Source organism: Procambarus clarkii, chromosome 31 (assembly GCF_040958095.1).
Source record: "Procambarus clarkii isolate CNS0578487 chromosome 31, FALCON_Pclarkii_2.0, whole genome shotgun sequence".
In the NCBI taxonomy this organism is placed as follows: domain Eukaryota; kingdom Metazoa; phylum Arthropoda; class Malacostraca; order Decapoda; family Cambaridae; genus Procambarus; species Procambarus clarkii.
The window spans coordinates 14,597,022-14,610,502 of record NC_091180.1 but is presented as its reverse complement, the minus strand read 5'-3'; the positions used below and the strand labels follow the sequence as shown (position 1 = coordinate 14,610,502).

The following is a 13,481-nucleotide window of genomic DNA, read 5'->3' as shown; positions in this document are numbered from 1 at the left end:
CATTCGGTATCTTGTGTCTGGCCTCGTTTCCACTGCCTAGTTTCATTACCTTACATTTACCGGGGTTGAACTTTAGTAGCCATTTGTTGGACCATTCATTCAGTTTGTCTAGGTCATCTTGTAGCCTCATACTATCTTCCGTCTTAATCCTGCTCATAACTTTTGCATCATCAGCAAACAATGAGAGGAACGATTCTACTCCCTTTGGGAGATCATTTACATACATCAGAAACAGTATAGGTCCAAGGACTGAAGCCTGCGAGACTCCACTGGTGACACCGCGAATCTGAAACCTCGCACCTCACAGTGACTCGCTGTCTTCTGTTAGTTCGGTACTCCCTTATCCAATGGAGTACCTTCCCTTTCACTCCTGCCTGCATCTCCAGCTTTTGCTGGAGATGTCTGTGTGTGTGTGTGTGTGTGTGTGTGTGTGTGTGTGTGTGTGTGTGTGTGTGTGTGTGTGTGTGTGTGTGTGTGTGTGTGTGTACTCGTCTAGTTGTGCTTGCGGAGTGATTTCTAAATTGTGTGTGAGCGTTCATGTATGCGTGTGATCAATTCTATCTTGCCATCGGTAGTTTTGATGGCCAATGTCGCAATTACCACACTCATTTACCACCATCATCGTCCCCCCCTTCCTCCATCAATCACCACCACCGACGTTCACAATCAGTCCTCGATAGCCTTCAAATAGACCCGGTTCCCGCTACACCATCTTCATCATCACTGTTGCTGTCATGACACCATCAACAACATTTCCCGTCCAGCTCTCAATAGGCTGTAATTGATATTAATATTTCTGTATCTATGTAATTCTGTTTCACCATTCTCACGCTCACTCGGGTTTGGATTTGTCGGTCATTATGGAGCGTGACCAGCGTGTGTCTGCGGTCCTAGGCGTGACAACACGGTACGGTACAATAACAGTCATATTTCTGCCGCCATTGTCACAAGCTGTCTAGAAATGCAACCGCATCATAAATTCTAGCCCCAGAAGCCTCATTTACGTTGTCTTTAATGGTCATTTCCTTTATGGTGGCTACGAACGACACGTTTCACTACCGATGACAGACTTGTTTGTTAAAACTTAGTATGGTCATTTAAAATTACCTTGTGTGTATTAAGTCTAATGGTGAAGCGGGATTCGAAACGGGGTTCAGATGTTCGATACCTATTCATTCGCGTTGTTTACCGCCGAGAGTAGATTTCAACTGCAAGATATTTCAGCGCCTTTGCCTCTGTTCTTCCACACTAGCAAGAGTCTCGCAATCTCCCCGGAGTCTTGCTGTCATCATCACTTTCCATTGGCCAAAATATTTGATCCAGTTCGTATTAGAAGTTTCTCATTCTGCGCTGAGTGTCTCATTTCACTTTCAACGTGCCTAATAAATTCATTGAACGTTCCAGTCATGCTCATTAAATATGTCTAACAAATTTATTGGGGCAATAAATTTGTTGTGCTTCCGGGGATTGAGCTTTGGCTCTTTGGTCCCGCCTCTCAACCGTCAGAGGTATGTGTGTGTAATTAAGTGTAGTTACAGGATGAGAACTACGCTCGTGTTGTCCTGTCTTCGCAGTACTTTGTCGTATAACACTTTGAAACTACTGATGGTTTGGCCTCCGTCACCTCCATGTGTGTGTGTGTGCCCAACGAGGCTTATTAAAGCAAGATTCGTCGCACCTGATTAGTTAAAGAGTTTTTATGTTGATTTCTTCACTATATCTTCATAGCCTATTGAGATCATGACACATTTGAATGATTACTTGAGCTGTTATCTAACATCGGTCGATTTTTACCTAAGTTAGGCAGGCCTAACACTTAGAGAACACAAAAGAGCCAACAGAAAGGAAAATGATGGGATGAATAATGAGAACATTGAGAAGAAGGGACGCCACACCAATGATGGCACGCTTCAAAGACCTGGAATACTGTTCAGTCTTCACATCTCCCTTCATGATAGGAGAGATAGTACAGCAGGAAAATACAGAGATCCTGTATTCTAATATCTGCCTTGTATTGGAGAAGTACTTAAACTACTGAAACTGTCTGAAAACACTCAAACAGGAAACGAACGGAGACGAGAGAGAGATTTCATAATGTATAAATGGAAAGTTCATGTTCCAATCCTGTACAGCGTATAAAAATCCAATGAAATGTGTGGGCGCCATAGGCACGATCAGAAAACAGTGCTAACATCACAGGTCCACGACTCTTCGACTTCCTTCCAACAAAAATATAACATATTGGTGGAAGAAGAGTAGACGCTTTCAACAGAGAACTGGACAAGTGTGGCTGTGGTTGTTGTGTGGGGCTGCGGGTGTGTGGGGCTGCGGGTGTGTGGGGCTGCGGGTGTGTGGGGCTGCGGGTGTGTGGAGCTGCGGGTGTGTGGGGCTGCGGGTGTGTGGGGCTGCGGGTGTGTGGGGCTGCGGGTGTGTGGGGCTGCGGGTGTGTGGGGCTGCGGGTGTGTGGAGCTGCGGGTGTGTGGGGCTGCGGGTGTGTGGGGCTGCGGGAACACCACAGACCAGCCGTCACCAAGGAAGGCTGACCTCCAGGCGAGACTGAGGTAGAAGAACTATTGAAATCGTCTACAGACAATCTAGAGGTGAATTTGCGACAAGACTGTTGCCCTCAAGGCCTCGCTCACATCTGCACCATTAGTCTCTCTCCCAAACCGCATATTTGTTACAGTCTTTAACTCTCTTGTCATTCTCGTGTGTTTTGTTCTTAGCATCAGCTACTCGGAACGAAAAGTTCCAAGTAGCACGGGCTATGGTGAGCCCGTCTTACTCACCTGGCATAGGAGATGTGATGCGATATATATATGTTTTGTCAATGGTGACTTGTGATGTGTCCGGGTAATCACTCATTCTTGACGATCTTCCCTATAGTGGGATATACAAGGCACAGCCGAGTCATTGGTATCTTACGGGCTGTTCATGCCCATGCCACCACTTGGGTGGCTTAATCTTCAGTAACAACAACAATGGCTTGTTTTAAAAAGTTATTATTTAAAGGTTATGTAAGACTATTACTAACACTACTACTATTAACGGGAGAGATAGAACCTAGTCCAGTAGTTCCAAAAGGATAGCTCTGACAAGATTTAAGAGGTTGTTGTTGTTATAGATTCAGCTACTCGGAACAAGTTCCAAGTAGCACGGGCTATGGCGAGCCCGTAACTTACCTGGCACAGGAGCGGGGCAAGAAGTACGGGCTATGGTGAGCCTCAATTTAAGAGGATCGAGATTCACTGTTATAGGGAGCCAACAGCTGACCAGGCTGTTGGCTCAGGAGCTAGCAATCGACTCTGCAGGCACATTTATGAGTATACAAATCGACAGTATACATCAGTTGATTGACAGTTGAGAGACGGGACCAAAGAGCCAGAGCTCAAACCCCGCAAGCACAATTAGGTGAGTACACACAGTAGTGGAAAACTGGAATGCACTTAAGGAACAGGTTGTGGAAGCAAATTCTATTCATAATTTTAAAACTAGGCATGATAGGGAAATGGGACAGGAGTCATTGTTGTAAGTAAGTAAGTAATTATCAAAAGAAGGCACCAAACCAGGAAGGCTATGTAGCACCATCAAATACGCAAAATAATCAGAGGGCGGTCATTGTTGTAAACAACCGATGGCTGGAAACGCGGGAGCCAAGAGTACAAATGTGTGAGTACACACACACACACACGCGGTTGAGAGGCGTGACCGAAGAGCCGAAGCTCAATCCCCGTAAGCACCATTAAGTGAATACACACACACACACACACACACACACACACACACACACACACACAACACACACACACACACACACACTTGTACATGGTAAATAATGTGTCAAATCACACACCACCTCAAGGCTCAGTCGGTGAATTACAGAAAGATGTTTATCTCCATTAACTAATGTTCTCTGGTTTATTTAACAATCCGTTCACACTTCCATAGTTACATCTGTAAGGTGTGTATGTCAGGCTTCACCCGTCACCCGTGAGTTCCCAGGTGATGGGTGACGGAAATAATAGCCGCGCTGGCCACAGACGAAATTGCCTTTACATAACTCCCTGTAATACACGATTGGTACACACTTGTGTGGGGCGATCATTACCGCTCTTGTTGTTTTGTGGTAATTACCCGAGTGTAGTTACAGGATGAGAGCTACGCTCGTGGTGTCCCGTCTTCCCAGAACTCTTTGTCGTATAACGCTTTGAAACAACTGATGGTTTTGGCCTCTACCACCTTCCTCACTTAACTTTTTCCAAACGTCAATCACTCCATTTGCAAAAGAAAGCTTTCTAATATGTGTGTGTGTGTGATTAGTTCATTTATTGTGCACCCCATATCCATAATCAAATCCCTTGGGTCGGACGAAATATTTGCCAGGGTGCTTAAAGGATGCAAAGAAGCGCTGTGTGAGTCAGGCAGAGTTACCGGGTCGTGGAAGGTTGCTAACGCGGTGCCAGATGTTAAGACTGGAGATAGATCACTTGTGTCGAACTATCGGTCATTGAGCTTAGCGTCTATTGTGGGGGAAAATTGCTTGAATCGCTAATTGCAAAAGCATTCGTCTGTATCCCAATAAACAAAGATTAATGATTCACTACGTGGTTTTACTACGGGCAGCTCATGGTGGACAAAACCTGTTATAATTCAAATTCTTGTGTCGGGGACAGGAAGCCAGAGTGTATTCTTACTCGTTGACCAAACCACACACTAGAAAGTGAGGGGACGACGACGTTTCGGTCCGTCCTGGACCATTCTCAAGTCGATTGTGACTTGAGAAGACAATCGACTTGAGAATGGTCCAGGACGGACCGAAACATCGTCGTCCCTTCACCTTCTAGTGTGTGGTCTGGTCAACTTACTTTAGCCACGTTATTGTGACTCATCGCCTTCAGCAAAGTTGTGATACGTCGCCACACGTAAGACTAAACATACCGGCTGGCAGTATTGGGGGTCTGTAACGATATTGGGGCATAGTTTATACCAAAGAAAACAGAGAATTAGAATAAATAGTTAAGCAGAGTGGGAAACTTTTGTAAGTGGAGTGTCTCAAGGCTCTGTCTTTGGACCTCTGTCGTTTACTATATATATATATATATATATATATATATATATATATATATATATATATATATATATATATATATATCCTAACCTAACCTATAAAGATAGGTTAGGTTAGGTTAGGTGGGGTTGGTTAGGTTCGGTCATATATCTACGTTAATTTTAACTCCAGTAAAAAAAAATTGACCTAATACATAATGAAATGGACAGCTTTATCATTTCATTAGAAAAAAATTAGAGAAAATATATTAATTCATGAAAACTTGGCTTATTAGGCAAATCGGGCCTTGCATAGTAGGCTGAGAAGTGCGTTCTGGCTACTAGGTACGACATATATATATATATATATATATATATATATATATATATATATATATATATATATATATATATATATATATATATATATATATACGTATATATATATATATATACGTATATATATATATATATATACGTATATATATATATATATATACGTATATATATATATATATATACGTATATATATATATATATATACGTATATATATATATATATATACGTATATATATATATGTCGTACCTAGTAGCCAGAACTCACTTCTCAGCCTACTATATATATATATATATATATATATATATAATATATATATAATGTGTGTACTCACCTAATTGTGCTTGCGGGGGTTGAGCTCTGGCTCTTTGGTCCCGCCTCTCAACCGTCAATCAACAGGTATACAGGTTCCTGAGCCTATCGGGCTCTATCATATCTACACTTGAAACTGTGTATGGAGTCAGCCTCCACCACATCACTTCCTAATGCATTCTATTTGTCAACCACTCTGACACTAAAAAAGTTCTTTCTAATATCTCTGTGGCTCATTTGGGCACTCAGTTTCTACCTGTGTCCCCTAGTGCGTGTGCCCCTTGTGTTAAATAGCCTGTCTTTATCTACCCTGTCGATTCCCTTGAGAATCTTGAATGTGGTGATCATGTCTCCCCTAATCTTCCATCTTCCAACGAAGTGAGGTTTAATTCCCGTAGTCTCTCCTCGTAGCTCATACCTCTCATCTCGGGTACTAGTCTGGTGGCAAACCTTTGAACCTTTTCCAGTTTAGTCTTATGCTTGACTAGATACGGACTCCATGCTGGAGTCGCATACTCCAGGATTGGTCTGACATATGTGGTATATAATGTTCTGAAAGATTACTTACACAAGTTTCTAAAGGCCGTTCTTATGTTAGCCAACCTGGCATATGCCGCTGATGTTATCCTCTTGATATGAGCTTCAGGGGACAGGTCTGGCGTGATATCGACCCCAAGGTCTTTCTCTCTCTCTGACTCTTGAAGTATTTAATCTCCCAAGTGATACCTTGTATCTGGACTCCTGCTTCCTACCCCTATCTTCATTACATTGCATTTGCTTGGATTAAACTCTAACAACCATTTGCTCGACCATTCCTGCAGCTTGTCCAGGTCTTCTTGAAGCCTCAAGCTGTCCTCCTCTGTCTTAATGCTTCTCATAATTTTGGCGTCGTCAGCAAACATTGAGAAGAATGAGTCTATACCCTCTGGGAGATCATTTACGTATATCAGAAACAGGATAGGTCCAAGTACAGAGCCCTGTGGGACTATACTGGTGACTTCACGCCAAAAGTTTTGGCGTGAAGTTTCACCACCGTCATAACACCACCGTGCAAGTGGTGTTATCGTTCCTTGTGGTGTTATATGTTGGTGGTGTTGTCATCATTGTTGGTGGTGTTATCTTTGTTAGTGGTGTTAGGGTGCCTGGCAATGCACAAACAGCAAGACGCCATCAAAAATGTGCCCCTACTTAGATTACTGTATCCAAGCATGGAGACCACATCTTCAGAAGGACATAGCTGCTCTGGAGAAAGTGCAACACCGGGCAACAAAAATCATTCAAGAGCTAAGCCAACTCTATGTATCAGTAAAGGTAGAGGGCCATAGGGCTAACAACACTGCAAACCAAGCATGAAAGGGTGGATCTCATTGAAACTTAAAATACTGAATGATTTGGAGGATCTTGATCCAGACAATTTTTTCAAAAGGTCAGATGTAACACAAAAAGGAGCAATGGTTTCAAGCTCAACAAGCCACAATGTTGAACTGAAAACGGATACTTTTTCACCCGCAGGGTTATTAACCCATGGAACCGCCTACCCACTGAAGCCATAACTGCCAAAAAACTGTTGAACTTCAAAATCCAGCTAGACTGCTAGAAAATACCATTAGAACAATTGGCGGGACCTTTAACAAACCCCCGACTTTGTCCTCGTCGAGGCCACTAGTGTGTTAGTGGCCCTTGGGTAAATTCAGGTAAATACAGTATATACAATAATTGTTAGCGCATCGTGTCTCAATCCTCCAAGTGACGATGAAAGCCACACAATATCTTAAAATTACGTAGGTAAAGAAAAAATGCAAGATATTTGTTTACTACAATGTCGGTGCTGACTGTAGAAGTTGAAAAAACATAGTTTTACTTTGAAGTAAAAAAAATACGACATATATAGGTGGCAGGCGATGGCCGATGTGCCCCGATAAGCTAGCGTCATGACTGGCTAAACGTGAAAGATGAATAATGCTACCTTCTCTCTGATTGGCCAAATGAAAAGCCCTAGTGACATCTATCGAGACTTAAATAAACTATAACAACATTGCTAGTAACTGCGTGCGAACACCTTGAATTGTACATACGGCTCGTTGAATACTTAAGAACCTTCGTAGGTCAGCGACTTAAGAAGAAATACAAGGTGCTGCGTGAATCTAGGTCCAGATCATTACCAAAGACATCTTGAGGTTATCTTGATTGTTGAATGTTCTGACTTCCAGGACGTGCGTGTCTTGCCTCTCCGACCGTCCCTTGTGGTCACTTGTCCCTCGATAGAATTCTTGGTGAATCTGATACTTTTGATATCGTTCGCGTTATGCGTTTCTGTTCGTGTATTGGCATTCTTGGTGATATTTAGCACCCTCTGATTATTTCGCACTTTGATGGTGCTACATAGCCTTCCCGGTTTGGTGCCTTCTTTTGATACTTGCTTACTTGAGTTATCTTGAGATGATTTCGGGGTTTAGTGTCCCCGCGGCCCGGTCCTCGATCAGGCCTCCACCTCCAGGAAGCAGCCCGTGACAGCTAACTCCCCGATACCTATTTACTGCTAGGTAACAGGGGCATCAAGGTTAAAGAAACTCTGCCCATTATTTCTCGCTGGCACTCGGGATCAAACCCGGGACCACAGGATCACGCGTACAGTGTTCTATCAGCTCAGCCACCGGCTCCCAACATCCTAACCAGCACTGAAATAATTGGCAGATACAACAGTGGGCAATTAGACATTGACAAAGGACTACATATTAAACAATCTCAACCAACTATTAAGAGCTTGCTCACACTCGTGGACATTCTCTTATCCTCAAGACAAACTATCTTGCATGCACTGCCCAGCCCTCGAAAGAACATAGTTAAGGAACTGCAGGAGACCTATTGGCCCATATACCTTAGTTCACCTCACCCTTCTTGATTATGTAGGCAATTGCCTCAACAATTAGTATTCAATTCACCTTTGATTTTAAAAATGTTGAAATTGAACTTTTAGAAAGTAAATTTTTCAACTTCCTTCTCAAGTGAAGAATAAAGGAGAGAGAGAATATCCATGCTAGAATTATTGGACATGTGCTTTGTTACATTTGGTAACATATATCTACAATTAGACTGGCAGTCTAAATGTATATTATTTTGGCAGGAATATGCAGCATGAGGATATGTTAGGGTTATATTGAGATCTTCCAGTACCTCAATACTGGAAGGAATTTTCCTCCAGTACCTACTTTAGTATCAGTTGCCGCTTTCTGTGTATATTTTTGTATTGCTGTACAGTATTTTTCTTCTTTTAAGGCATATTTTCTTAGTACAGCAACTGGCAAAAATGATGTATATTTATCTTGATCATATATAATGCAATTTAGGTAATGAAACAAATACATGAGGTTACTTATTTATTCTAGCATGATTACAAACAAGTTTGGAAGTTTTCACAAAATGATGAGTAGACATCACAAAAATCTTGACGTGGGAATTGCAATGAACACAGCACTGACCCTTTATAGTGTAAATGTAATTTTCTAGCCAATAAAATTAATCAATATTTGTGACAAATTCTACTTTAGAGAGCAAGCCAAGCACCGGCACACTTAATGAAGGTAGGTGGTGTGTGTGTGTGTGTGTGTCGTGTCTGTGAAAGGCAAGATGCCAATGGTGGGTGTGGCTGGTAGTGTGCTGTTGGCTGTGCTCCACACGAGGTCAGCACTGCAGTGGGTCATCAGCACGAGCATCTAGCACCAAGTTATGCTTCATGGTCTTGACAGTTAATATAACTTAGCAACTTTGAGCTTGAGATCAAATTTCACTTCAGGTAACCGATATCTTTCATTAGATGTACCCTGATGTAAGCACCGTCTCAGGCCATTATTACTAAGCCTATGTCTGATAATTATTTTGTTGCTTTGTTCTACAAATATAATGTATGAACAGATCAACAAGACACATTAACAGACCAACACAACATATCAACCATGAAATCCGAGTATCCATTTGTGCAACCAATAGAAACCCTAAGGAGGTCAATTGGGTGTGGGGTGGGGGGAGGGGGTATGCAGGAGATTAATAAAACATTTGACTGAATTTCAACACTTGCAATATTTTTAATGCTTTATCTTCTGGTAACCCCCCAACGTGTATGCGAGATGTGATTCTCTATGACAAGTCCCTCAAGTTATATATCAACTTTATAAATTAGACAGGAAACCTATCACTTGGTTCCTAAATGCTGTGTGTGGCAGTTTGATGCACAGACTGTGTTATATATACAAAGGAGAGGTGCATCCTGGAATATATGTATACCAAGTCTACAATTGTGAAACTAAGGAATTGATGAATTAAAATTTGACAAGCTAAGACTCTATATACCTCATCCAAAAATGAGTAAGCCTGCTGAAAGGTACACCTCAGGCTTCTAGTACTCTTAAATCACACCCAAAAGATAAATTTAAATATGAACACATTGATTGGATATGTAAATGTCAAATGAATAATACAAACTTTCTTTGTACAAGTACTAACAGATAAAATGGTATAGTGTAATAATATATATATATCAAGTTTGACCACACAAGTTCTCCTCAGTAGCCATGTTATGCTAAAATCTCTTAAGTGTGTGAAAAGTCCTGCCAGTTTCACTTTAAAATTATACATAATATAAATTGACTGCAGTAGTCTTCATCTCAAGTATCATCTGTAAAGTCTTGCTCAGTGATGGATTCCAAGATGCACTGCCTACTGATAATAGGTATCTCTTCCTAATTTTAGGATATCGAGAAATACAGGAATATTAAACTACTATCTTACATACTAACAGAAATATTGATTACACAAAAAATTCTTCTTCCAAGACATTCAATTTGTACCCATAAATAACTCATTACAAAATTACTATCGGCAAACCTATCGTGATTGGCACTACACAAACCTTGGGAATAATAAAAAAAACTTATCGTATCTTCCCCCTCCCCTCAAAAAAGAATCCATTTAGTAATTTCCATTCTTCAAATTTCAAATCATTACAGTACTTAAAAATTAAATCATGAATACACATCCAAAAATCTATGGAAGGGAACACACACACACTCGGAAGTCACATGTATTACCTGCCCGCGTGTGCAACATGTGTAGTGCTACAACATAACATTGAACAAAATATTCCTTAAACAGATCTATTCTCCAATACACAAATACAAAATTTCTGCAACATTAGATTTTAATATACATTTATCTATCACCAATTTACAATTGGTGCTAAGGCATAATGGGCATAAATAGAGAATTGTTTAGTTGTTTCCAACACCAATTGTTCACATATCCACATAACATTGTAACCACACATACACAAACGTACATTATTTTATATATATATATATATATATATATATATATATATATATATATATATATATATATATATATATATATATATATATATATATATATATATATAATCTGTTTAAATATATATATAGTAAATATAGCTGTTTAAATTTAATTTTTCATGATAGTTGTAATTTAGTTGTATAACTTAGAAGGTAACCTTGACAGGAACATTCATAATGCAAAATACATTGTGCACACACAGGCACACATGTATACCATTTATAGTACATTATATCCATGTTATATGTTTCCAAGTTTGTTTTAATAGGAGCACTAGCATACATGTACAGCATATAGAAGCGCATCATAACATTAGGTATATAAGGACAATATACCAACATACTCTGAACGTCTACATGCTTCACTATATACAGTGAAATCTGTTATATATTTTTGTTAATATCAACGTTTAGATGCACACTGCACGAGCATGTGGCGGCCAGATGGCGTGTTTGGCCATCAGAAAATATCAGTGGGTGTACGATGAGTATTTCTTATTGGAAATGTTTGGTGTGTTAACTGGTTTTCTTAATATTCAGTATTTACAGAAATGTTAAAATGTTTGCCGAGACATCAAGGTCTGGCCCTCTAACACACAATAACTCCTCAACACTCACTCTTGGGTTTCTTAACTTAGAAAAAAAAAAAAAAAGGTGTCCTCAGAGGTATATTTATGATGAAGACCAACAAACAGAAGGGAGAGTTAATTATATAAAAGCTTTGGTTCTTGTATGACCAGTTTGAGATGCAATATTAACACTGGCAGGAGGAAAGTGTGCAGACCAGCCACTGTACTAATTTATTCCCTGGCATGTTCATCCTTGTAGCCAGAGTAACCTGTGATTCCCTACTTTGTTTTCAGCAACATTTGAGTACATAAAATACTACCTGTAGTTTGAACTTAGCAATTGTCTAAAATCAGTAAAATCACATATAACTGCAATGATTATTTTAAACAGCCATCCACTTAGAACAATTCATCTATACAAGGTGTACAGATGAACCACTCTTTGGAGAGCATAAACTTCAACGACTAAAGTTCCCCTATGTAACCAACCCTGCTGGTCCCAACTACACATTGTGCACTCAACTAAAGGCATACCAGAAAAGTCAGTATTTTCTCTATTTTCATTTTCATTTTGGTAAACAAAGACTATCGTATAAAGATCATAAAAATAAAAAACTGATTCTCCATGTTACATATAAATTGATATCAAATATTTATCTTAAAACTGTTCATTGTCTCTTGGATAAGAAGTTCTTTCTTGCAAATGAAGTCTTTAATCCAGTAAATATAAAAATAGGTTTTAGTCTTTAGCTACAACTATGATATTTTCTATGTTCTCAATATACTGTTATCAGTATATGTATATACTGTAATATTAATACTGGCTAAACATAATATGTGAAGTTATCGTAAAGTGCAATTGACTGTCCATTATTCAGCCTCTGGCATTTACAAATTTCAAAGAAAAATCTTTAAATGCCTTTCAGGTGTGTGGTCATGTAAATCTTACTTTGGAATTTTGGAAGATATAGCTACAGTATATAAATGCAATTCAAATATTATATATTTTACCATTTGATGCAGTCATTTAGTCCACACAACCTTCCAGTTAAATGCAAGTATATGGTCTATCAGTGCTTCCTCTCCTACTGAGCTAAACATTTTCAAGCACTAGATTTACAAATAAAAAATTTAACTATGCATCAAATTCTTTCTCAAGCTAAAAGGTGGAAATTAAAATAGTATTCTCTCAGACGGTTGGATCGTCGTCTTCGCTCTCCATCCCCAGGTCATAAATTGGGGAGCTATTTTCCTCCTAGGCTTTGACATGATCGATGCGACGTACAGTACAGCAGAGAACCATCGAGAAAATCATAGCCAGGATCTCGATCAGTAGAATGGCTCCCACAACACCGAGGAGTTCATAGCTATGGGTCTCCATCAGCTGTAACATTTTCTTGGCACATCCCTGGTAAAGAAAGAGGCTCAATATGAAGTGTTTCTATGTTAACTTATCAAAACTTATCTAACAGTGCTTATGTTGCAATGACTGAGGGATTGAGGTCTAGCTCTAAGCTCTGCTTATTAGCCTTGTACAGTACTGTACTTGGTGCAGTATTTTTACTTTACATTCTGTAATGTTAACCCCCTTCTGCTGAAGAGAGCACTTGCAGGGAATTCCATAATATGTGTACAGTAGATGATTTACATTAATGAAGACTACTGTATGTATTGAAGGCAGTTAAAGTGATGGAGAAGGGTGTGTGTGGGGGGGGGGGGAGATGGGAAGAGAGGGGGGTGAGGGGGGGGGGGGTGTTTAGACCTGGGCACTGGGTTGACTTTGGCACAGTTAGATACTTTATCTAGATACAAATACAAATAAATTTTTTGTCTTCAAGTAAAAATGTGGTCCA

At 39.9% G+C, this 13,481-nt stretch overlaps 1 protein-coding gene across 1 annotated transcript in view; it reads right to left on the bottom strand.

Moving 5' to 3' along the window:
• Positions 1–11,714: 11,714 nt before the first annotated feature.
• Positions 11,715–13,481, bottom strand: part of LOC123758673 (tetraspanin-1) — a 140,212-nt gene continuing 138,445 nt past the window's right edge. Inside the window, 1 exon segment of the mRNA XM_045743209.2 lies at positions 11,715–13,036. Within this exon segment, the coding sequence (XP_045599165.1) occupies positions 12,884–13,036 (153 nt within the window). The 3' untranslated portion in view covers positions 11,715–12,883.